Raw genomic sequence first — 26,060 nt, 5'->3', positions numbered from 1 at the left:
TTTTGAGTGTAAAAGTAATGTACAGTATCTGCATTTCTGCCCTTGTATTAATCAAATTTGTTTAACAAATTAATGTTAATCAAAAAGGAGAGTATGTGGAAGAAAAAAAGAGTTCATGTTTTTGTGAGTTTGTCATAAGAAAATTTGAGTATAAGGAACTAAAAATGGATGAAATAGATAACAAAATGTCAGGAAGCTTCACTAATTCCTTCTTAAGCTATAATGAGGATCCCCAACAGACAAGTAGGGATGACTCTCCTTTCTCCTGCCCCCCATGACTGGAATTCCCCATTAGGCAAGCAAAGGAGATAGGATAGGCAATAGGCTATGTGCCAGAAAGAGCTACTCTTCAGCCTAGAAAAGAGCTACTCTTCAGACTAGAAAAGAGACGCCTGAGGGGGACATGATTGAGACATACAAAATTATGCAGGGGATGGACAGAGTGAATAGGGAGATACTCTTTACACTCTCACATAATACCAGAACCAGGGGACATCCACTAAAATTGAGTGTTGGGCGGGTTAGGACAGACAAAAGACATATTTCTTTACTCAGCATGTGGTTGGTGTGTGGAACTCCTTGCCACAGGATGTGGTGATGGCGACTGGCCTGGACACCTTTAAAAGGGGATTGGACAAGTTTCTGGAGGAAAAGTCCTTTACGGGGTACAAGCCATGATGTGTATGCGCAACCTCCTGATTTTAGAAATGGGTTATGTCAGAATGCCAGTTGCAAGGGTGGGCACCAGGATGCAGGTCTCTTGTTATCTGGTGCGCTCCTTGGGGCATTTGGTGGGCCACTGTGAGATACAGAAAGCTGGACTAGATGGGCCTATGGCCTGATCCAGTGGGGCTGTTCTTATGTTCTTACTCTGGATTCGGTAGTAAGTTTTGATGTCTATTGTACTTTTTCAAAAGTGTCTAACACAGCGAGAGCTTTCTTTTTGAATGCAAACCAAACCATAGCTTACAATTTCCCAAATCCAGTTTATTTTTAGTCGTTTGCTGACTTTAGCAGGTACATGTGCCTTATACACTGAAAAACAAGATAGCAGAAGCATCTTCTTTTAGAAGTAGTTCAGTGGATCACTCTCCTTCTTGCCAGTCTGGTAATCGCTCAGAGAGGGTTGCTCTTTCAGGTGTGGAAGGGGTTGGAGTACACGCAAGTGCATATATTCACCCTGGCCAACATCAACCTGTATGACAGAGACAATGAATAGGTTATTCATCAAATGTCCTATCATCAGTCTCCTACTCCTTGTTTCACCTTAACAATTGCATCATAACCTAACAAATTTAGATTATGCCAAAGGTGGAGGTGGGGGTAGAAAAGATTCTTGTAAAAATATCAGCCTTTAAACAGGAGATGTAAAGTGCTTCGAGACCTGTTTTAATCTTGTTAATAATGGAAAGAAAATTATCTGAACCAGGATGACATGATGGGAAGAATGAGGCCTTTTTGAGGTGCAGTGTCCAAATGAAAAGATGGACTTGTAGCAGCAGGTGTATAGGACCAGTTCAGATGTTTAGGAAAAGTTATCAGGAAGAGAGGGGAAGAACCAAGACAAGTACACGGTATTGTGTGAGGTCAGTTGGCAGTGGTATTGTCCAAACTGGTCCCTTTTTATCACCTTCCCAGCTTGCATCCCTTACAAGGTTGCTGCAAAGCACTCCTCAATAAACATGAAGTGTTTTGCACACTTGGGAAGTGCTGTACAAATGTTAAGTATTATTTTTTCCTCTATGGGCAACCAAGCTGCTCTATGGGGACAGCAATTCTGTACAGGCAAAGGGTGGAAAAAGATAAAAATCAACTGCCCCTGCTGGGCCTCACTTAAATCCGTACCTTCCACAGGTGCTTTTCAGTTCAAAAGAAAACTTACTAAGTCAAGAGATTGTTCATGCCTATTGTCTAATTGGCTTTAAGGCTGGGAACTTAATACAAGACTTACTCTTGCATTCTGTTTTTGATAAACAGAGGAAATCTCTAGTGCAGTGTTTCTCAAACTGTGGGTCAGGACCCACAAGGTGGGTTGCGAGCCAATTTCAGGTGGGTCCCCATTCATTTCAATATTTTATTTTTAATATATTAGTCTTAATGCTACCATGTATGTGACTGCATTTGGGGTAATGTTACAGGTCTGTACTTTTAACAAGTACTATGTATATGCTTTTAACAGTGATAGTAATTGGACCTTACTCCTGGTAAGTGTGGAGATTAATCAGATTGCAGCCTAGAATTGTTAAAAACGTTCCTGCTTGATGATGTCACATCCGGTCATGACATCACTTCTGGTGGGTCCTGACATCATTCTAAAAAGTGGGTCCCAGTGCTACATCTGTGAGAACCATTGCTCTAGTGCAAGGGTCTCCAAACATTTTGGCCCGAGGGCCACATCAAATATCTGGCATGGTGTAGGGGGCCAGAAAAAAATTTAAATATAAAATTTAACTTAGATGGAACTTAGATGAGTGAATAAATGGATGAATGGGCTCATTCATTCAACCTCTCTGGCCCTTAGAATACCCTCCAGATGCAACCAGAGCACAGCTCCAATCATGTTTGGCCAAGTGGGCCAGAGTCTTTCAGGGGACAAGAGGCTGGCTGCGGGCCGGATAAAGGCTCGCTGCAGGCTGCATCTGGCCCCCAGGGCCGGGGTTTGGAGACCCCCGCTCTAGTGTAAATCATGATTAACAAGGGTTCCCAAATTATTGCATAGGTAAAAAATCAAAAGGTCAATCAAACTTCAGTTTCTTGCCTCAGGCTACAATCCTATGCACACTTTCCTGGGAATAAGTCCTATTGAATGTTATGGGACTTACTTCTGAGAAGACATGCATAGGATTGTGCCCTCAGGGCCCAATCCTATCCAGTTTTCTAGTCCTGGTGCAGCCATGCCAATGGGGCATGCACTGCATCCTGTGGTGGGGAGGCTGTCACAGAGGCCTCCTTAAGGAATGGGAACATTTGTTCCCTTAACTTGGCGCTGCATTATGACTGCACCAGTGCTGGAAATTTGGGTAGAATTGGGCCCTCAGTCTGTTGTTCCGATGTCTATCCCTAATAATCAGAACACATTCCAATCTTATACAATGTATAGCAAAATAAATTCATTCTAAAATTCACCATATATGTGTCAACTTAGGTCCTGATTGGTTTTTCCCCAACGTCAAGATTTTCTTCCTTTGTTGGGGGGGGGGGGTCACTAAAGCTTGCGGGCCCAACCTATCCAATTTTCCAGAGCCGGTGCAGCTGTGCCAATGGGGCATGCACTGCATCTCTTAGCCACTATAAGAGAACATTTGTTCCCTTACCTTGGGGCTGCACTGTGGCTGCATCAGTGCTGGACATTTGGATAGGATTGGGTTGTGAGTCTTCCAAAAGAAATGTTAAATGCTTTTGTCTTAACTGACTTTTGGTGACCAGAAATATAGGAGAAAAGAACAGTATTCAGGGCCTTTGGTGAGTTACCAGGTCAATGAAGACAATAAAACTAAGAGGCATTGTTATATAGTGGCTAAGAGCCAAAGATATAAGTGAGGGATTTCATAGTTTTAATCTTGTCTGCCATAAATTCTCTCTTAAGCAAGCCAGGATTTCTCAGCCTTAATCCCCCCCCTTCCCCACAATATGGGAACTCTGACCAACTTACCTTGAAAGATTACAACAAAATGATGCATATGAACCCACTACCTCTAAAAATATAAATGCTGAAATATAAATGCTAAGCACTGTTATCAAAGAAGACTAAAAGTAATAGATGTTGAAATTCCATATCAGCTTCACTTCCCCTGGGTCCATGTGATTCCTGCAAGTAAGCCAAATCCAGGGAAAGGCGATTCATCTCTAACCCTGCCCCTCATTTCCTTCTCCTCCCCAAGGTGAAAATAGCAGTTTGATGACTCAGCTAGCCAAAACATAAACCAAACAGAGACCATACTGTTTGCTTCAGACTCAGATGTCCAAATGGATCACAAAGATCCTCAGCCACTTACTTTTTGCACTGAACTGTGACACAGTATCATTGTTTGTCCTTCTGCAATCAAATACGTGAACTGGAGAAAGTAGGTTTTCCCACAACTGCAGTTGTGTAATTGTGCAATGTACCACAGCAGGACTTGTACAATATGTCTGCTGATGTCTGCTGAAGTGTCTGCTGATTCACACAGCAGGGTAGCATTGCAAATCATACTGCCAATGGGTTTGTGACTGCAGGTTACACAGGACATAACTGTGTGACTGAGGTTACAATCCTATACATACTTTCCTGGGAGCAAGCCTCATTGGACACTGTGGGACTTATTTTTGGGTAGACCTGCATAGGATTGTGCTGGAAGCCAATCATTATCCAAGCTACCTAACTTTAATGGGTCTAGAGATCCTGTTTGGGACAATATCATGGCTGACTTAATAGGCTGTTCCCTGCCCCTGCACAACTCCAAAAGTAGCTGCTGGTTAGAAGGCATGACAACTTCAGATCACAAGAACTGCCTTGCTGGATCAGATCCAGTGTCCACCTAATCCAACATCCTGTTTCCAACAGTAATCAGCCAGGTGCTTCCCAGAAGAACACAAGCAGAGCATGAAAGAGACGGCCCTCTCACCGCTGTTCTTAGCCCTGCAGCAACTGGCTTTGAGAGGTTCATCACTTGTGAATATTCCTTTTAGGTATCAGTCAGTGACATATCTATTCTCCATGCATTTGTCTAATGTATGTTAAGCAGTGACTCCCAAACTGTGAGTCCATGGCCCACTAGACAAGACAAGACAATTAGATCAGACTATGTGCATCAAGATTAAACAATCTGGTACTTGGGGGGAGTAATATGGCCAAATAACCTTTAAAGCCACTGAGGCTTGAGTGGTTGGTAAAGCGTTGTTTTTTTTAGGTGTGTCTCAATGCTAAAAAGTTCGGGAACCACTGCATTAAAGCCATCTAAGCCACTGGCTAACACCACACCTTGTGACAGCAGATTTCATAAGTTAGTTACACCCTGTGTGAAGTAATGCCTTTTGTCTGAATGGGCTGCCAATCTGTTTCACTGGGTGGACTCTGTGGTAGGGTTATGAGAAGTGGAGAAACCAAAACTTTTATCCACTTTATGCACTCTTCTGAATCCCATGAGTCACCCTTGAATCACCTGTGATTCTGCAGTGAAAGGTTAAAGCGTTGTTTTTTAAAGGAAGTTATTTAAAATTTCTAATTACAGTACTCAATTACAGTACTCTAATTACAGTACTCAATTTATTACTCTCAAGTAATAAAATTTGGAGCACCAACCTTAATGAAGTAGTTTGTTCCAGCAACAACCTGTGTTTTGTACTCTACTGCTTTGAACGTAGGGTAACTTTTGTTTTCCTTTTGTTCTATTTGAGGTTTTACCTGAAATTAAAATGAAAATTAGTTTGTCATTCTTGTTTCTTAGACAGCAAAATACCTCCAGAATGATATCTGCAGGAACAGGTAGAAGGTACACTTTACCATTAATATGTCCATTAGAAATTTCATGGACACAAAAACTACCTCAGGACAAGCTCAGGCAGGGCTGGATCCTCATGCCCTGTCTTCCCCAATGTGCCACGCTAGTTTGTACTGGGGATAGTTTCTGAGGGACGTTGTTTTTGTTGTACAGCCAAATATACATGTAGTAGGTTTCATGAGGGAGGTTATTTTGAGGAAGAAATACTATACAATAAAAAGGCCCAGTAATCATGTAACAGCGATTCAGGAGTGAAATACGACTATATGGCATTTTGCTTCCCCCAGTTCAGTGGCTGAAAATATTTAGCTGCCTCCTGAAGATAAGGAACATTCTTTCCAAAAAGGAGAAAATTCCGCTTTGTGAACTCATTTTTGTTGTAAATGGATATAAATATTCCCACTACTACAATTACTACTACTACTAAACAAAAATATAATGACCTGGAAATTGAAATACAGCATCTTTGGGGAAAATAAACTTTAACCACTCCTACTTTCATTGGTGCAGTAGGCGCATTCTCCAAGGACCTTACAAAATATCTGGCCAATATAGATTTAGATGAGATAACAGTTGAACAAAGAGCAGCAACATTAAACATACGGTGATATCTCACCAGTTCAACTCCTGCGTAGAGTTCAAAACACTGAGCACCCAAAAAAGCCAGTGCAAGCATCTGATGTGCTGCAACACTACTATATAATAATAATCTGGAAATGCTGAGATGTTCAGCCTCTATAGTCTTATTTCCAAATTGAAAACAGAAACTAGAGGGCAAGAGGAAAACGTCTGCATGGGGGCGAGGAACAATGTCTCTGCCCTGCCCTGCCCCATCACCATGAGTTCTAACAGTGCATCCTCATTTCTACCAAATTTGAGGAATCATCATCTTTTGGAACCACCTCTGAAGTAACACATCAGAAGCATGCACACAACTTGTGCCTAGATAAACTGGAGCCAGTGTTTCATTGCTGGATGATAGCTTCTAATTTAAAATAAAGGGTAGTCTTCTAAAGTCCATTTAATTTAAATTTAATTTTCTCCCATAACATTCTGACATGCCCCTTTTTTTTTTCTTTTTCTTTTCCAGCAGGTACTTTACTCACCAGGTCAGCCAGCTCTTGAATGTCTGGAGTAGCAGGCTTGGCCTCACTTGTGCCTCCAACCAACATGGTAAATAGTCAAATTTGAGCAGCCTGGGACGTCTGTAGGATCAAGGCAGTCACAAGTGCGGTGCTAGAGGGCAGTCAGGTGTCTGGTATATATACCCAGTCAGAGTCATGTGATTTCTCTGTAAATGAGGTTAATAGTCATCAGATTTGAGAGGATCAGCACATATAGATAACATGTCCTAACAATGGATTTGTTACAGAATGGAAATTCATAATTTGCAATATGGATGCTAATACTCTCTGTAAATGCATGGAAACAGCAGATAAAATGCAATGCAAAACAATCAGACCTCAGTTTCGTAATAATGACTTCAAGATTAAGTTGAGGAATCCTCCTGAGTCACCATCAGCTTCACATGAATATTGGCACATGGTGGAGTTTCTTGCTCAATGGAAGAGATTCGATGGCACGTCCTCCTGTATAACATAACATACTCTTCATAAAGGTTACCACACCCATGCTCCTTGTTCCATGACTGTACCAGTCACAGCTTGAAGTTTGTTTCCTCAGAAACTGGGAAATTTTTTTTGCAATCCATGTTGTCAAGCTTCAAGTCACTGGTCTGGTTATTTGTTACTGTCTTGAGAACACCAAAGGGGCAACCTGAAGAATAGGGATTTGTCCAAGCTGCCCCCTCCATGACTGTTTTTAACCAGTTTAAACCAGGTTCAGCACTATATGTAGTGAGATGAGCAAACAGCCCCCCTCATATGTGATTATTGAAACCAACCTAGAAGTAAGGGGTGGAGCCAGGATGTGTGCACATCATGAGTGTACCCTCCATAATTGCATCAGTTCCAGGGGAAATTTGTCTGAACCTGCTCACAAATCAGTTAAGTCAGATAGAGGTTAAAAGAGAAGATGTTTCAGACCTCATTGATAAATTAAAGATCAATAAGTCACCGGGTCCTGATGGCATCCACCCAAGAGTTATTAAGGAATTGAAGAATGAAGTTGCAGATCTCTTGACTAAGGTATGCAACTTGTCCCTCAAATCGGCCACGGTGCCAGAGGATTGGAGGATAGCAAATGTCACGCCTATCTTTAAAAAGGGAAAGAGGGGGGACCCGGGAAACTATAGGCCGGTCAGCCTAACATCTATACCGGGTAAAATGGTGGAATGCCTCATCAAAGATAGGATCTCAAAACACATAGATGAACAGGCCTTGCTGAGGGAGAATCAGCATGGCTTCTGTAAGGGTAAGTCTTGCCTCACGAACCTTATAGAATTCTTTGAAAAGGTCAACAGGCATGTGGATGCGGGAGAACCCATGGACATTATATATCTGGACTTTCAGAAGGCGTTCGACACGGTCTCTCACCAAAGGCTACTGAAAAACTCCACAGTCAGGGAATTAGAGGACAGGTTCTCTCGTGGATTGAGAACTGGTTGGAGGCCAGGAAGCAGAGAGTGGGTGTCAATGGGCAATTTTCACAATGGAGAGAAGTGAAAAGCGGTGTGCCCCAAGGATCTGTCCTGGGACGGGTGCTCTTCAACCTCTTCATAAATGACCTGGAGACAGGGGTGAGCAGTAAGGTTGCAAAGTTTGTGGACGACACCAAACTTTTCCGAGTGATGAAGACCAGAAGTGATTGTGAGGAGATCCAGAAGAATCTCTCCAGACTGGCAGAATGGGCAACAAAATGGCAGATGCGATTCAATGTCAGTAAGTGTAAGGTCATGCACATTGGGGCAAAAAATCAAAACTTTAGATATAGGCTGATGGGTTCTGAGCTGTCTGTGACAGATCAGGAGAGAGATCTTGGGGTGGTGGTGGACAGGTCGATGAAAGTGTCGACCCAATGTGCGGCGGCAGTTAAGAAGGCCAATTCTATGCTTGGGATCATTAGGAAAGGTATTGAGAACAAAACGGCTAATATTATAATGACATTGTACAAATCGATGGTAAGGCTACACCTGGAGTATTGTGTCCAGTTCTGGTCGCCACATCTCAAAAAAGACATAGTGGAAATGGAAAAGGAAATGGAAAAGAGAGCGACTAAGATGATTACGGGGCTGGGGCACCTTCCTTACAAGGCATTTGGGCCTCTTCAGCCTAGAAAAGAGACACCTGAGGGGGGACATGATTGAGACATACAAAATTATGCAGGGGATGGACAGAGTGGATAGGGAGATGCTCTTTACACTCTCACAAAACACCAGAACCAGGGGACATCCACTAAAATTGAGTGTTGGAAGAGTTAGAACAGACAAGAGAAAATATTTCTTTACTCAGCGTGTGGTTGGTCTGTGGAACTCCTTGCCACAGGATGTGGTGATGGCGACTGGCCTGGACGCCTTTAAAAGGGGATTGGACAAGTTTCTGGAGGAAAAATCCATTACAGGGTACAAGCTATGATGTGTATGCGCAACCTCCTGATTTTAGAAATGGGCTATGTCAGAATGCCAGATGCAAGGGAGGGCACCAGGATGAGGTCTCTTGTTATCTGGTGTGCTTCCTGGGGCATTTGGTGAGCCGCTGTGAGATACAGGAAGCTGGACTAAATGGGCCTATGGCCTGATTCAGTGGGGCTGTTCTTATGTTTTTATGTTAGTATGTTTTTGATCTGTGTATGCAAGATGCTTCTCATGTATTAGTTTATTTATTGCATTCATACCCTGCCCTACTTTCAGGGCACTCAAGACAGCACACATTGCTTTTCACCTCTCCTTTTATCTTCACAACAACCCTGTGAGGTAGGTTTGTTGAGAAAGCATGCCTAATTACAGTTAGGTTAAAGCATGACTGGTTCAAGGTCACCAAGTGGGCTTCATGGCTATGTGAGGAAATTGAACTTAGGTTGCCCAGTTGCTAGTCCGGTACTCTAACCACTATACCATACTTGTTACAACAGGTCAAGCACTCTTATCCACATGTTGAGCTCTGGCTGAGCGAGAAAGTGGCTTGCCTCAAGCTTTGAATAGCAAATTTATGGCAGGTGTGACACTCAAACTGGGGAAGCCCAGATTTACAGCTTAGGCTCATCAAGGGTGCTCTTGGGAAATCAAGAGTGTTTTTTTTTTACTTTACCCATGGAAGAGAGGAAAGTTATTAAAACACACTATGATGACCCATGAAACACACCACAGCATATATATATGGCTGACCTATGTTTCATTTCTATTCCCTGGTTGAAATTCTTGAATAAACCAGACCAAGCATTATTATAATAATGTATGTCTGTTTGCTCTTGTGAAAGAAGGTGTGGGTTAAGACTGTCGCTGGCACCACAGACCATTAGCAAACAAGCTACCAGCACATTAGGTGAAACTGACGTGTCTGTGACAAAGTGGACTGTGATCCTAGAAAATTTTTGCTGTGTTAATGTTGTTAACTTCAAGATGGTTTTTGTTGACTTTGCTGTACTAGTTCTGGAATGTGTGCTAATCTTACCTTTTGTATCTATTGAGACAAAGAATTAACATTCCTGTTTTCCGCAGTATTCTAAAGCAGGGGTGCTCAAACCCTGGCCTGGGGGCCACTTGCAGCCCTCGGGGACTCCCAATCTGGCCTGCAGGCAGCCCCCAGTCTCCAATGAGATTCTGGCCCTTGAGGGACTTGCTGGAGCCCATGCTGGACCAACACGAGGGCTCTCAGCATGAGAATGACTGTTTTACCTCTTGCGTGAACTGTGGGATGAGGGCTCCTTCCACTGCTTGCTGTTTCACATTTGTGATGCAGCAGTGGCAGCGAAGGAAAGGCCAGCCTTGTTTTGTGCAGGGCCTTTTATAGGCCTTGAACTATTGCAAGACCTTCATTCATTCCTATAAGTTCCATCTCTAATATATTCATTTATGTAAATGTACTCTTCGCTCACAACAGGAGAGGAAACTGAATGCTTTCCACATGCGCTGCCTCTGACGCATTCTCAGCATCACCTGACAGGACAAAGTTCCAAACAACACAGTCCTGGAAGGTGCTGGAATCCCTAGCATGTATGCACTGCTGAAACAGAGACACCTGCGTTGGCTCAGTCATGTCGTGAGAATGGATGATGGCCGGATCCCAAAGGATCTCCTCTATGGAGAACTCGTGCAAGGAAAGTGCCCTACAGGTAGACCACAGCTGCGATACAAGGACACCTGCAAGAGGGATCTGAAGGCCTTAGGAGTGGACCTCAACAAGTGGGAAACCCTGGCCTCTGAGTGGCCCGCTTGGAGGCAGGCTGTGCAGCATGGCCTTTCCCAGTTTGAAGAGACACGGCCAACAGTCTGAGGCTAAGAGGCAAAGAAGGAAGGCCCATAGCCAGGGAGACAGACCAGGGTCAGACTGCACTTGCTCCCAGTGTGGAAGGGATTGTCACTCCCGAATTGGCCTTTTCAGTCACACTAGACATTGTTCCAGAACCACCTTTCAGAGCGCGATACCAGAGTCTCTCGAGACTGAAGGTTGCCAACAAGCTGTAATTTTTTCAAATTTGAAATGTAAATTAATTCTTTTTTTGTCCCAGTCCCCTACACAATATGAGAGAGATGATGTGGCCCTCCTGCCAAAAAGTTTGGACACCCCTGTTCTAAAGCACTGGTTAACTTACTATTTCATATTCCATAGATATTTCAGTTTCCCTTCTTTGAAAAAATTAATCTCCAATACAGTTAGCTGCATCTATAGCTGTCTGGGTGTCCATGGCATTGTTTACAAACAAGGACACTACTGATAATTTTCAGAAAAAAATACATATGTTTTAATATGTCCATTAACCTTGATGACATCCAACGCCCCCACCACCACCACCAAAAAAAAATAAATCCTCTCATTGCTCTTTGTCCCACTAGGGCACCAAGGAGCAATGAGTTAGGAAGCAAAATTTAAGGGTTACTGATTGAAAGGAATATCTGACCTGGCCTGGAAGTAGAGTTGTGGGGCACAGCTTTTGGAAGGGCTTTTCCTTTACAGGTAGTGGAAGGGCTACAGGAAGGGCTTTTATTTACAGGTAGTGGCTATGACCTTTGACTAGCTTAGGGCGCAATCCTGTCCTGCACTGGAACAGGCAAGCCAGGAGGCTTGCACTGTATCCAGCGCAGAATAGTGGCCATAAGCAGGTCAACCAGAGGTAAGGGGAAACATTTCCCCTTACCTCCAGGAAAGGGCTGCTGGTCCCAATGGATCTCCTCGGACTTGCACCACCTCTTGAGGTGGCACAAGTACAAGGAGAGCGAAGCAGCTTGAAGCCCCTCCATTCTCCTTGAGAATGGTAGTTGGGATCCGGCATAACTGCCAGATCCCAGCCCTGCCTCCCGCTCCCGGGGCTGCCCACTGCCTGCCCTCCCCCCACCTTGGAACGCCTCCTTCCTGTCTCCTCCTTGCCTACCTTTCTTTGTAAGGTAGGAAGCCCGCATGGAGGCTTGGGTCGGCCTCCGCAGGCTGATGCTTCTTTGAGCACCGGCCTGGCTTCCTCCTGAGGAGGCACAAATGTACCTTATTTGCAACCCTCCTGGTGCAAGGGAGTTGCACTGGCCCAAATACAGGTCTGGATTGCGCCCTTTGGCATTCTTTTCTAAATCAAGGAGATCGAGGCTGTGGCGATCCATGCACTGGTTACATCAAAACTGGATTACTGCAGTGTGTTGTACGTGGGGCTGCTCTGAAAGACCACTTGGAAAGGTCAATAGGTGCACTGCTGTTATAACAGCAACATTGGCTGCCCATTCATTTCTGGCTGCAGTTAAAGGTACTGGTTATTATCTTAAAATAATAAATGTAAATAACTTGGAGCTGGGGTAACTGAAGGACCACCTTCCCTCATATAGAATGATCCATCCTTTGAGACACATGTTTTGTAGAAACTTGGCTGGCACTGATGCAAGCCTTCTCCATGGTGGCACCCTGCATGTGAGAATACTTGCCAGTTGTTATCAGAATGGCCCCTTCACTGCTAATAGTAGCTGACAACATATTTATTCTTCTTTGGCCATGATCTTCAGCTTTGATTTGTGTTTTCTTGTCTTTCGTCCCTGGTTGTACGAAATTTTGTTTAATCTGACAAAATCAGGTCGTATTTTGTTTAATCTGATTATCATGTTTACTGATTATCATTTATTTTACTGATTTCTAACTTACTGTAAACTTCCTTAAATGAGAGAGGAAGACGAAAAATATTTTAAATACATAAAAATATTGGACAATCAGCAGCACCGATAGCCATTCATTTATGTGGTCAGTGCTGGTGTTTGAATCAAGTAACAGATCCATTAGGATAACACAATGAATACAATTGTTCATTTTTATAAATAAAATTGCTTTGCCTGATTTTGGCCCTAATCTTGTGGTCTTTTGTATGCACAGACGCAGACACACATTAACAAGGTTCCAAGGGACCAAGTAAATAAATGCTTGCACAATCCAGGTCTGTGTTTACAAATGAAATAACTGTGTAAAGAAAGGGTCCCCATAAAGATTGTAATAATAGTGGGTTAACCCATTTCTGCCCAGCCCACAGGTATCCCTGTTGCATATATGCAACGTTGGGCAGAAATGGCTTAAACAAAAGTAGATGGCTTAGTCAAGGCTGAAACTATGAGCACACTGTCACTTGAGCAGGTATATGATTGAGCAGGTTAGAATTGGCCTGCCCAAATTATAAAGGGGGGATCACAGCTCAAGAAAGAGATGGTCAGGGAACACTAGTTATTAATGTAATGTTCATTTCATTACAGATAAATTAGATATTAGGTCCATTCGTGTCTGGTATTTGCAGATGGGATGTCAGGCTTTCTGAGTATTTACTGTTCAATCAGAAAAGGAAGATTAGTTATAATTAGGAGGTTTACTATTTGATGCTGATCAATTTCAAGAATTGTGGAATACTGAAAGCCACACAATTACAGTATTTCAAAGTCTGGTGTGCATTATCAATAGAATAAGCATGTGACCCTCGGTATTCCACAGTTTTTGATTTGATGAGTTTAAGAATGTTGATAATTCTATTGAGAGCGCAATCCAGAGCACTCTTTTGGCTGGTGCAAATCCTTAGGAGTTGGCTGGGCTGTCGCAAGGATTTGCATTGCCCTGCAGTGGCCACATCCAGCCTCCGTGCTACCTGGGGAAGGTATTGTGCCAGCAGAGAGTGGCCAGTAGGGGGGGTAGATGGGAGGGAAGGGAGAAGGTGGAATGGGGAGAGGGAGGGGAGGATGATGGGTGGGCTAGTGGGCAGACTGGCCGGGGGGGGGAGGGGACAGGCCTCCAGCACTTAGGCTGAATCCTAACCCTTCTCCTCAGCAGCCTGGCATTACATTGGGCTGCTCAGATCTGTGCCAGCTAAATTGCATCTGAGTAGTCCCATTGAGTTTGCTGCCACATGACATGGGATAAGGGGAAATAAATTCCCTTACTCCGAGTTGTGCTGGATCCACCTCAAAACCCTGTGCTGCTTCCAGCACAGGCCAGCCAACCTGCCCGTTCCAGTGTAGGTTAGAATTGGCCTGCCCAAATTATAAAGGGGGGATCACAGCTCAAGAAAGAGATGGTCAGGGAACACTAGTTATTAGAATTTAAGGCTCCAGGACCAGAACCACACTCCAGGGTACTGAAGAAACATGCAGATGAGATCTGGGAGCTGCTAGATGTAAGCAATCTTTAAAAAAGGGAAAAATGAAAATCCAGGAAACTACTAACTGGTCAGCTTGATCTCAATACCAGGAAATATCCTGGAACAAATTGTTAAACAGAATCTGTAAGTGCTTAGCAAATAATGGGATGATTTCTGGGAGCCTGCATGGATTTGTGAAGTAAACGTCATGCCAGACTAATGCAGGTGCAACCTATTTATCTACGGATTTTTTTATCTGCGGATTTGTCTCAACGCTAATGGGGTGGGGGAAACTGAAAGTCACACACACCTTTGCCTCCTTCACCCTGCACTGGTTTCTCATTCAGTTTCAAGGCAGCCCAAAACACTGCAAAAAGGCTATTTCGCCCAGGCAGGGAAATAGCCCTGGAGCCATGGAAGAGGTTACCCTTGCAAAGGAACAGTAACAAACTTGGAGCCCCTGAGCCAGCAAAGAGGGGAAGGGGGGGAACCAAAGCCTCTGTAGCCAGCAAGATGGAGCGCTCTCTCTCTCTCTCTCTCTCTCTCTCTCTCTCTCTCTCTCACTCACTCACACACAGGGGCAGGTGCGGTAGCAACAGAGGGGATTGCTTTAAAAAACCCTGTAGTGTAATCTACAGATTGTCAGGGCTGATACCATGTCCCCAGAACCAAACCTCTGCTTTGTGATGACTTCAAGGCTGAGTTGTCAAATCCTTCTGATTCACCATCAGCTTAGAATGAATAATGGCATAAGATGGAGTTTTTGCTCAATGGAAGAGATTTGGTGGCACTTCCTCCTTTAGAACAGTGGTCTCCAAACTGTGGCCCTGGGGCCATATCTGGCCCACCACAAGATTTTATCCAGCCTTCAGCAACATTTTTTGTCAGAGCATTTGCTAATGTTTGACATTTTTACTCATTATATATCATTTTTCAGTTTAAGCCTGACATTTCTTTGTAATTGTCACATTTTGTTTTTTTCTGAATCATATCATGTTGATTACAAAAAGACTCAAGCAAAACTTATTCATTCATTCAAGTTTCATTCATTCAGTTATAAAACACATTATTTTTTTTCAGCTCATGCAAATGCTCAAATATATGAAGTGGCCCTCATACTGAAAAGTTTGGACACCCCTGCTATAGAACATAACATACTCTTTATGAAGGTTATCACACCAATGCTCCTTGTTCCATGACTGTCCCAGTCACAACTCAGAGTTTGTTTCCTAAGAAACTAGGAATTTTTTTTTTTCAAATCTACATTGTTAAAATACAAGTTACCGGTTTGGTAATTTGTTACTGTGTATTTAGAACACAAAAGTAACAATGTGAAGAACAGGGATTTGTCTAAACAGCCCCTTCCACGAGTGGTTCAAACCAGTTTAAATCTGGTTCAGCAGTGTATGTTGAGCAGTTTTTCTCAAACTGTGGGTTGGGACCCAGTAGGTGGTTCGCGAACCAATCTCTGGTGGGTCCCCATTCATTTCAATATTTTAAATATAATAAACCAGATACTACCCTGGTATGTGACTCATTTTGGAAAATGTTACAGATCTGTGCATCTCATTGGGCAGCTACTGCCTGCCTTAAGCTGGGCAGTCCCCAGCCAGTAATGTGTTGCCTCGCCACGGTCCGTTAACCTCATGGGGTGCGTGGGGTTTAGGGTGAAAACCGACAAGTGGATCGACAACTCTGCACCATACAACAGAAAACAGAAAACTCCTGCCCTAAAGCTGGGCACCTGGAACGTAAGGACAATGACACCTGGCTTCAAGGAGACACCAGAAGTACCTTTTTAATATCTTATAAGAATATTTCTCTACTTCATACATTTTTCTGAGTCCCTCTGAAATGACCCATGAGAAAAAATAAAAGTAGTTAGGGAAGTACTCATTTGCTGAAGTGGTGAAGAAATAAACAAATCCAGAACATATTACTTCTGCAGTGAAAGTCCATTTAAAATTCCTAATTACTCAATGCAATTCCCAATTACTCAACCCCCAAGTAGTGGCATAGCTAGTGAGGGACAGGAGGGGGGTTCACCCTCAGTACCAGCCTTGGGGGGGTCACATCACAAATGACCAAAATCAGGGGGGAGGGACCAGTCAGCAACCGAGCAGACTTGCCTTTCTCAAGCTCTTGAAAGGCACTCTGTTTTCCCCCCAAAAAACTGCGGATCTGAGGAGACCTGAGGATTGTTTGTCAGGAGAGACAAACTCCTCCATGTGATGGCTGATCCCTGAGGAGATCAGGCCCAGCCAGGGGGGCTTTCCCAGGAGTTTCCACTGTCTTGGCAGCAATGGTGAAGAATTCATGCTGAATCAAGCTGAAGGCCCCAGCAGGGAAAGACTTAAGTACATGTCATTCTGTTTGTGTATGCCTGGCATGGACTGAGTAATTGATTGCCTGATTTAGTTTTTTTTCTGCTGTGAGAAGAAGAAGGGGGGGGGAGGTTTTCCCTCTTAGCTGTTTATCGGTGTGAGGAGAAATCATAGAGGAGATTTGCCAAGCTTGTTAGGCATATATGAAAATATAATTACAATTTTACAACTTTGAATTTCGGTGGATTACAAATTAACTGTCCTTGGACAAAGTTTGTGTATTAGAGTGTTTATTGCCTTGGCTTGATATTATTGTTTGGGATTGCCTAAAAGAGCAGCTGGATGTGTTGACATTCCTGCGGACTAAGGAATGGCATTGCCAAGGCTACAAGTATAAACAAGATAAGAGAAATAGAAATTAAACAAAAAGAACAGTGCACCAGTGACATCTAGTGGATTTAAAAAGACATTGCAAGAACTGGATTTGTGTTTATAAGTGGAACAAAGAAGATAATAAGCTGAGGACATCTAGTGGTTTTAAAAAACATTGGGAGCGAAAGGTTTTACTTGAGTTTATAACTTTCTTTTGTTATTGTTGATGAGTGATTAGAGGATTGATTGTTGATGTGATGTATAGATAACAAAGTGAAAGTGATTTGTTTGATAACATATATTTGAGCTTTACAGGAAGGAAGAACAAAGATGGCAGGTAAAACAGTGAAAGTTTGAAGCTCACCAGCATCGGAGACGGGACTTGAAAAATTAATACAAGAGGAATCAAAAGGGAAAGATTGGAAACAGACTATGCAAGATAACATAGGGTTATGTTAACATGATAACATAGTTATGTTAACTATGCAAGATAACATGAGGGTTTCCTGAGGGCTCTGGGAGATTTTCCCACTGCCAAGACTGGCGTCTCATCTGAGGCCCTGGTTGACCTCTGGAATGGGGAAATGACCAGGGCAGTGGATGAGATTGCTCCAGAGTGACCTCTGCCATGTCGCAGACTCGGAGCGGGTCCTTGGTTCACTGAGGAGCTGCGAATGATGAAGCTGAAGTGGCAGGGCAGACGTCTAGAGTGACGGTGGCAGAAAATTCGCAATGAATCCAATCGGACACGGAGTAGAGCTCATTACAGAGCCTACTCTGTGGCGGTGGTAGCAGCAAAGAGATCATTCTTCTCTGCTACCATTGCATCTGCTGATAGCTGTCCGGCAGAGCTGTTCCATGTGGTGCGGGGCCTCCTCCACCAGGCCCCTCCAGTAGACCAGGAGGAATACACGGTCAGCTGCTGTGACGTGTTTGCGCAACATTTTGCAGATAAAATCAATCGCATTCATCACAACTTGGATGCCACATTGACAATGTCTGACGATGTCCCCTTGGCAACTGCGGGATTGTGGGATTCTTTTCAGCTTGTGCAGCCTGAGGATGTGGACAGACTCCTTTGGAGTGTCCATCTGCCTGCCTGTTTGACCCTTGCCCAGCTTGGCTGATAAGAGCTGCCCGGGGTGGACTGGCTGAGTGGATGGGGAGGGTGGTCAACTCTTCTTTGATGGAGGGAACGTTGCCACTCGCTTTGAAACGGGCGGTGGTTCGCCCCCTTCTGAAGAAGCCCTCCCTGGATTCCACTGTGTTGGATAACTACCGGCCAGTCTCCAATATCCTGTTTCTGGGCAAGGTAATTGAGCGGGTGGTGGCGGCCGTCCCAGATGGTGGTGCTGGGGGATGCCTGATTGACCTGGCCTTTGAGGTGCGGGGTGCCGCAGGGTTCAATTCTGTCTCCCATGCTATTTAATATCTACCTGAAACCGTTGGTTGGGAGAGGTCATCCGGGGGTTTGGAGTGGGGTGTCATCAATATGCTGATGACACCCAGCTCTATCTCTCCTTTCCTCCAGACTCCAGGGTGGCGGTTGAGGGCCTGGAGCGCTGTCTGGAAGCAGTGAGGATCTGGATGGGGGCTAACAAGCTGAAATTAAATCCAGATAAGACAGAGGCTCTCCTGGTTCAGAAATCCTCGATGCAGGTGCTGGACTATTGGCTTGCTCTGAATGGGGTTGCACTCCCTCTGAAGGAGCAGGGGGGCCTTCGCTCAGCTTCGGCTGGTGCGCCAGCTGCGGCCGTACTTGGATCGTGCAGATCTGACCACGGTGATCCATGCTACGGTGACGTCAAGGTTAGATTGTAACACGTTTTATGTGGGGCTGCCCCTGAAGACGGTTCAGAAACTGCAATTAGTGCAGAATGCGGCGGCCCGTGTGGTCACTGGAGCTAGGCAGTTTGACTGTCAGCCCGCTTCTCCGGGGGCTACATTGGCTGCCCATTTGTTTCCGGGCCCAATTCAAGGTGCTGGTTTTGACCTTCAAAGCCCTATACTGCTCTGGGCCAGGATATCTTAGAGACCGCCTACTCCTGTACAATCCGGCTCACCCTCTCAGGTCATCAGAGAAGGCCTTTTTACAAGTGCTGCCACCCAAGGAGGTCAGGGGGGTGGCGGCAAGAAACAGGGCCTTCTCGGTAGTGGCACCAACATTATGGAACTCCCTTCCCCTTGACTTGAGAATGGCTTCCTCTCTTGAGACTTTTCGGCGAGGCCTGAAGACCCTTCTGTTTAAACAAGCCTTCTGAGTTCATGGCCTTTTTAACATCTTTTAGTATTTTTTACAGGCCTGATTCCTCTATGATCTGCTGTTTTATGCTCTTTTTATCTGACTACTGTTTTTATGGTATCTGTTAATGTGTTTTTAATATGTTTTTTATCTGTTGGTTAAATTATGTTTTTTATCTGTTTTTAACATGTTGTGAGCCACGCTGGGTCCCTTTTAGGGAGAAGGGCAGGATATAAATAAAGTTTATTATTATTTATTATAACATGGAAAAACTGTTGGCAATGGTACAGCAACAAATAAACCATCTCTGTCATTTATTTATGTATGCCGTAATAACTTTTATTATGCCATTAAAGGTTGTTGAAATTAACAAATAAACCAGTCTATACAGACCTAAGCCAGCATAGATGCTTTAACAGATGATCCGTGTGATGGATCAGAAGAAATTAGATCAGAAGAAAATAAACAAAAGATTGAGGGATTGGGAAGAAAGATAAGAAAAGATATAATACTGGAGATAGAAGAAAATCAGCACGACACAATGTTAATGGAAATTCAGATGGATAGTGCAACTCGAGTGGTGAGGATACAAAATATACCAGAAGAGAAAGGAGAAGATACGTCGCGACGGATTGTCAGATTAATATCAGAATGGATTGATACACCAGTGAAGGAGATATCTAAACAACTGGATTCAGTGAGAAGAGTGAGCACTTTTTATCTGAGAAAACACAAATTACCAAAAGAAATTTATGTGAAATTCATCAGAACCTTTTACAGAGATAAATTACTGAAGGCCTCACAAGAAAAGGAATGGTTAGTGGATGATAATAAAGTCAAAATTTTGAGACATGTTCCATGGAGTGTGAGGAAGAAGAGAAAGAGAAAATAATGAATGTGGTGGAAATGGGCGGATTTTGGATCACAAACGAAAACCGACACAAATTGAGCAATGGAAATATTTTTATGCTTGGTTGAAAATGAAGTTTTAGAAATATATGATAGGGCATTTAGATGATTGTATTACATGTATAATTTGATATGATATGATAGATGAATGATGAATGAAAAATGATATTAAGAGGTAAATTTAGAAGAGGAAATTGATTAAGATAGGTAATGATTTATTAGTTTTAGTGATATATGATGATGATATATGATTTCCTGCACCCTTTTTTGTTTTGTGTAGTGAAGTATGTTTTTTGTGTTGTGCTATGTGTGTTTGCTTATATTTGTTTTTGAAAAATATTTAAATAATTTTTTTTAAAAATGACCAAAATCACAGTGGTTAGGATTAGTACCATCATGCTATATACCGTTAAATGCAGAATTTCCAGCAGAATGCAATGAACAAAATAGGGGTGAAATAGCTCCTTTCTATCAAAAGGAATGACCAAAAAACCAGAAAAACAAAAATGCATGGAGCCCTAAGGAAAGTGAAACTGGGCCATATTGCATGTTTACTCGCAAGTAGGCGAACTTGCCATAATACTTTGGAAGGGCAGACTGAGAGGAATCTAATGACATCTGAATGGTCCTGATCCAATGAATGCAACCCCAAAAAAACACCCGAGAAGGAAGTCTCTCCCTCCAAGCTGCAAATGCATTGAGCCCTACAGAAAGTGAAACTAAGTCACATGGTTGCGTTTACTTGCAAGTAAGCAAACATGCCTTGGCTCATGGTCAGGTTGGGCAAAGGGGAATGCAAGGCTAGCAGCATGGTCCCAATCTGATGAAAGTGGAGCTCAACAAATGCTCCAGAAGGCAGCTTCCTCCCCCCCCCCCCCCCCGCATGAAAAGAATAAGAGGCTTGAACTGGTAAGGTTAATTTTTTTTTCTCTTTTGGACTTATAAAGCCAGGTGGGTCCTGATAGTGATATGGATTAAATATAACAACTTACATTGAACAGGGCACTGGGATGGGCTAAAAATCTCACTGGTTTTTTTGTGGGGAGGGGGTGCTATTGCAGGCAGGCTACAGTGAAATTTCACTTGGTGGCACTGCCTTCCCCTTATTTAATTTTCTGGCCATTATTATTATTCATTTAATGTCACGACTATTACTAACTCTCAGTCTCACCTACCTCACAGGGTTGTTGTTGAGTACAAAATAAGGGGAGGAACGATGCACACCACCCTGAGCTCCTTAGAGGAAGGGTGGTATAAAAATGTGAATTATGTCATATGGGGGTGACAAAAATTTATAGGCTCCGGGTGTCAAATGACCAAGCTACGCCACTGTTCCCAAGTAATAAAATTTGGAATACGGACCTTAATAAAGTAGTTTATTCCATTAACAACCTGTGTCCTGTACAGTACTGCTTCAAAAGTAGGGTAACTTTTGCTTTCCTTTTGTTCTATGTGAGGTTTCACCTGAAATTAAAGAGAATATAAGTTTGCCAGTCTTATTTCTTAGATAGCAAAACACCACCACAAAACTATCTCCACAGGAACAGGTAGAACCTTACCCTGCTAATTGGGTAAGAGGCACTTTTTCAAGTGGGTGCTCCTTTTTTTAGCAGGGGGAGAGTAACTGGCCCACCTCACCCTAGCACTGTCTGTTCTAGTGGCTGTCTGCTGGTATTCATTTGCATCTTTTTAGATTGTGAGCCCTTTTGGGGCAGGGAGCCATTTAGTTATTTGATTTTTCTCTGTAAACCGCTTTGTGAACTTTGAGTTGAAAAGCGGTATATAAATACTGTTAATAATTAATAATAATAATAATAATAGAACATACACATTACCATTAGTTTTGTCTGTTGGCAATTTCTTGGATAGAAAAACTACCCCAGAACCAGGTGGATACTCATGCCCTGCCTTCCCCAATATGCCTTGCTAGTTGTTCAGTTTGAACTGGGATAGTTTCTGGGGGAAAGTTCTTTTTGTAGTATGGCCAAATAGTTGGCTTCATGATGGAAGTTATTTCGAGGAAGAAATACTGTGTAATAAACAGGCCTGGTAAACCTGTTCCAGTAAAAGTGCGTGGTGTGAATCAGGAATGAAGTGCAGCTATCTAGCTGAGCAGTTTGCTTCCTCCAGTTCCATAGCTGAAAATATTCAGCTGCCTCCTGAAGGTAAGGAGCATTTGTTCCAAAAAGGGAAATGTTCACAAGTTCCGCTTTGCAAACTACTTTTTGTTGACAATGGATATAAATATTCTCACTACTACTACAACTACGACTACAAATAATAAATAAAGACCTGGAAATGGAAATACAGCACCTTGGGGAAAGAAATACTCCTATTGTATATATACTCCCCAATACTCCTATTGTGGAAAGACTCCTGTTGCCTTTGATGCACTAGGCGCAGTCCCCATGGTCTTTACAAAATATCTGGCCAGTAGAAGTATAGATAAGATAACAGGTGAACAACTGAATGAATTGCACTTCTTAGGAATATCGAACATTATGGTGATGTGATCACGTTCTGGAAGTCAGGGCCATAAACCAATTAACCAAAACCTTTATGTCACCAGTCTAACTCACAATTCTATGCCTCAATGAACCAGATGGGTAACTTTCAATTTTAATGTAAAGTTTGCTGCTTGAGTATACTGACTATTTTAACATGCAGCAGTCAATGGCCCCCCAGTTAATGCAAGAGAACTGCTCTTGCAGGTTCAAATCAATGCTAAGTATACTTTTGACCCTGTACTGGGCTCGGTTCTGGCCAAAGCCTCAAGGTACAAGTAGTGGTCTTAAGCAGGGTGTATGGCGGCTGTGGTAATGGCTGAGCAGCCAGGCCTGGATTCAGATACATCCAAAAACCCCTCCTGTCCTCAATACGACACCTGTAAGGGTGAGTGCTTTATTCTAGAAAGGTAAAGGTGGTTACGTACAAAGAAAGACGGACATGTTGACAGAACAAAATTAGCATAACAATCTTCAGCAGCGTAAAAACAATAAAAGCTAACTCTCACCGAGATTAACTCACATATCTTGGTCGGTGCAGGAAACGTCCATGACGAAAAGCAGTGGCAAAAGGCAAAGGCAAAAGTCAAGAGAAGAGAGACTTTTGGTAAAATGGTGGGTCTTTGAGGACTCCCACTCCCCAGCCAGTCAGAACCTGCCAAATCTTCCAGTAGACTACATGAGTGGTAGCCACTTCCTCATGGCATCTTGCCCCCTCTCTTCCTGAAGCTCACAGTTGCAGGTTATCATGTAATCAGGATGTCCTTGACCAATTAGCTAGCTATATGTGTAGGAACTTAATGTAGAGATTGGCACAGCCGCTACCACTTCCCCAGAAGAAAGTCTTTCGCAACACACTTAAAGGGACACTTTCTCACTCTACCCAGGCTATACTCTGTGGAAGGTAAAATGACTACAGGCAGAGGCCTACATGACTTTTATAACTTGATAAATGAAATATCTAAGTCACTCTGGCCTTGGGAAAGGAGATAACAACTGAGTGCCTATCATATTCCGAGGTCCATCCAAGTTGGTGGAGAGCCAGCTTCACGTGGAACGTGTCTTGGAGGTGATTGAGTGCTGAGAAGTAGGGTGTCATGAGTCAGTGAATTTGGTAAGAACATGGATTGGTCCAGATCCCTTGTGAGGTCCAAGAGAAAATGGCTATAAAAATCAGCTAGCCCTCACTGAGGTGCACTTTCTGTGTTGGGCGAATGCCACTGGAGGCTCTGTTTTTCTGACACCAAACTGGACAAACTGAAGATCTTCTAAAGTTCTAAAACTTGGAGTAGACCAAATAGCTTTATTATGTTTTCTGCTGTGGTGAAACAGTTTGTCTGAGTGTGCTCTTGTATGTCTCACTGCCTTGACAGGGAGTGGCACTGCTCCTGATGTACTGAAGTCTTCTTTTGAATAAATATCTTTTATCGCAAATGGAGCATCTGTGCTTACTGGCTGGGTGTGGGAAGGTTGCTCACAGGACTCATTTTGTAGGAATGAACATTGGCAGAATTGCCAGGCTCTCAGAGTGGACACATGAAGGGCATGGGTGTTTTTGTCAACACTACTCCACCAATCTGTTTCGCCCACATTCTCTGGCAATCTGTTGCCAACACTGTTCATTCACATGTACACATTTGTTCTGCAAATGTCATGTGCGCGCACATAAATAACTAAAATTGTGGAAATTAGCAAGTGAGAGGTCAAATCCAGCAATGTGACAAGGTTTTGGACTATTGGATGAGCGGTACAACCAATCTCAAAGTGCCTCAAAATTATGCCAACCACAATCTCAAGATAGAACTTTTCAAAGAATTTAGAGTTTATTAAAGAAATATCTATATTTCTAATTTCTATATTCTATATTAAAGAAATATCAATATTTCAGCATTTCCTTTAGAATGTGGGAAGATGAGGTTTTCAGCACCTATAAGGCACATTTAATTTCATGTCAGTTGCAGAAGAAATACTTGCAAATAGTTGTATTTGGACAGTAGGAGTTAGTCGGAAAGGTGACAAAATCATTCTGGGAAAAGAGAAAGAGAAAAATCAGGGGTTTATGGCTTACCTTGGTAAGTCCTGTTCCTGGTGGAGACAGGGGGCATGCCTGACAGATGGGAATGTCCCTCAGCACATCCTGTAGGCAGGTCAAAACCCAAAGGGTGGAGCTCCCTTTGTGCAGGGATCAGGACCCAGACTAATAGCCAATCCGCAGTCCTCAGAAAAAACAACTTCATAACACGTAAAAGGTTAACTTTGGACAAAAAACAATGAAGAGACACCCAGGATAGAAAAACGAGAGTGCAGTAAACCCCAAACAAGCAAAAACTAACCCCTCATTGTGTGTTCAAACATCAAACTGGACCAGAAAGGTGCCAAGTCCAATGAGAACAGAAAAACAGGAGGGTGGAATGCCCGTCTCCAACAGGAACAGGACTTACCAAATCATAAACTCCTGATTTCCCTGGTGGAGACGGGGGCATTCCTGACAGATGGGATCTCCCTGAGCAGAAATCCCTGAGTTGGGTGGGATCAGAGACAGAACACCTTAAACCTTAAGCACCTTTTGGAGGACTTTACATCCAAAGGCAGCATCCACAGAGGCATGCGAGCTAACTTTATAGTGCTTCAGAAAGGTATGAGGTGATGACCAAGTGGCTGCTCTACAGATCTCAGACAAGGAGGCGATGCCATCAAAGGCGGCCGAAGTGGCTGTCCCCCTCAACGAATGGGCTAGAATTCCTTCAGGAGGTTGGAGTCCCAAAGCTTCATAGGCCAGAGAAATGCATGTTCTCAACCACCTAGCCAGAGTCACGGGAGACTTTCCTTCCTAGTCTTCTACCCTGGTAGGCTATGAATACAGCATCAGTCTTTCTAAAAGATTTAGTGTGCTCTGTGTAGAATCTGATAGCCCTGCGTACATCCAGCATGTGCCAGGACCTCTCTCTTGGATGTTTGGGATTTGGAGAAAAGGACAGCAAGACTAGTTCTTGTTGCCAGTGGAAGATCGAATTGACTTTGGGCAAGAAAGATGGGTTTGTCCGGAGAACCACACTGTCCTTATGAAAGACGCAGAGTTTGGGATGAATAGACAGGGCTCCCAGTTCCGAGACTCTACGAGCAGAGGGGATAGCCACAAGGAAGGCAGTCTTTATGGAGATGATTTTTAAAGGAATTGTAGCCAGAGGCTCAAAGGGGGCACTAGATAGAGCTGTAAGAACTTTGAAAAGGTCCCAGGTTGGTACCCCAGGGGGGAGGATTAAGAAGAGCTACCCCCTTTAAAAAATGCTTAACATGGGGGTGCATCAGTAGAGACAGATGGCCTCCCGCTCCCAGGGTGCCTTGAACTGCTGCCACCTGGCGCCGCAGGGTGGAAGTCTTGAGACCCTTCTCCAGCTCATCCTGTTGGAAGTCAAAAATAACATAAACTGATGGGGAGCTGGGGTCAAGATCCTGTTCTCTACACCACGAACGAAACCTCTTCCACGTGGTTCTATAAACCCTTCTCATGGAAGACCGAGAGAGT

At 43.5% G+C, this 26,060-nt stretch overlaps 1 protein-coding gene across 1 annotated transcript; it reads right to left on the bottom strand.

Moving 5' to 3' along the window:
- Positions 1 to 980: 980 nt before the first annotated feature.
- Positions 981 to 24,445, bottom strand: LOC136640786 (cystatin-B-like). Its single transcript, XM_066616108.1, has 4 exons — positions 23,044 to 24,445; positions 6,587 to 6,771; positions 5,282 to 5,383; positions 981 to 1,195 (listed from the first exon to the last, which is right to left on the bottom strand). Exons 2-4 carry the CDS (start codon positions 6,650 to 6,652, stop codon positions 1,067 to 1,069), a joined length of 297 nt encoding a protein of 98 aa, XP_066472205.1. The 5' UTR covers positions 6,653 to 6,771; positions 23,044 to 24,445; the 3' UTR covers positions 981 to 1,066.
- Between the last annotated feature and the right edge of the window lie 1,615 nt (positions 24,446 to 26,060).

Source organism: Tiliqua scincoides, chromosome 2, assembly GCF_035046505.1.
Source record: "Tiliqua scincoides isolate rTilSci1 chromosome 2, rTilSci1.hap2, whole genome shotgun sequence".
Taxonomy (NCBI): Eukaryota; Metazoa; Chordata; class Lepidosauria; order Squamata; family Scincidae; genus Tiliqua; species Tiliqua scincoides.
The sequence above is the reverse complement of the archived record's forward strand: the minus strand, read 5'-3'. Positions and strand labels throughout refer to the sequence as shown.

Bases quoted from the DNA above. Each gene is read 5' to 3' on its own strand.
- LOC136640786 (XM_066616108.1), bottom strand. From the start codon at position 6,652: ATGTTGGTTGGAGGCACAAGTGAGGCCAAGCCTGCTACTCCAGACATT. The intron at 5,384-6,586 runs GTGAGTAAAGTA...TTTTAATTTCAG, and splicing joins TTCAAGAGCTGGCTGACCTG to GTAAAACCTCAAATAGAACA. The intron at 1,196-5,281 runs GTTGGTGCTCCA...TCTGTCATACAG, and splicing joins GAACAAACTACTTCATTAAG to GTTGATGTTGGCCAGGGTGA.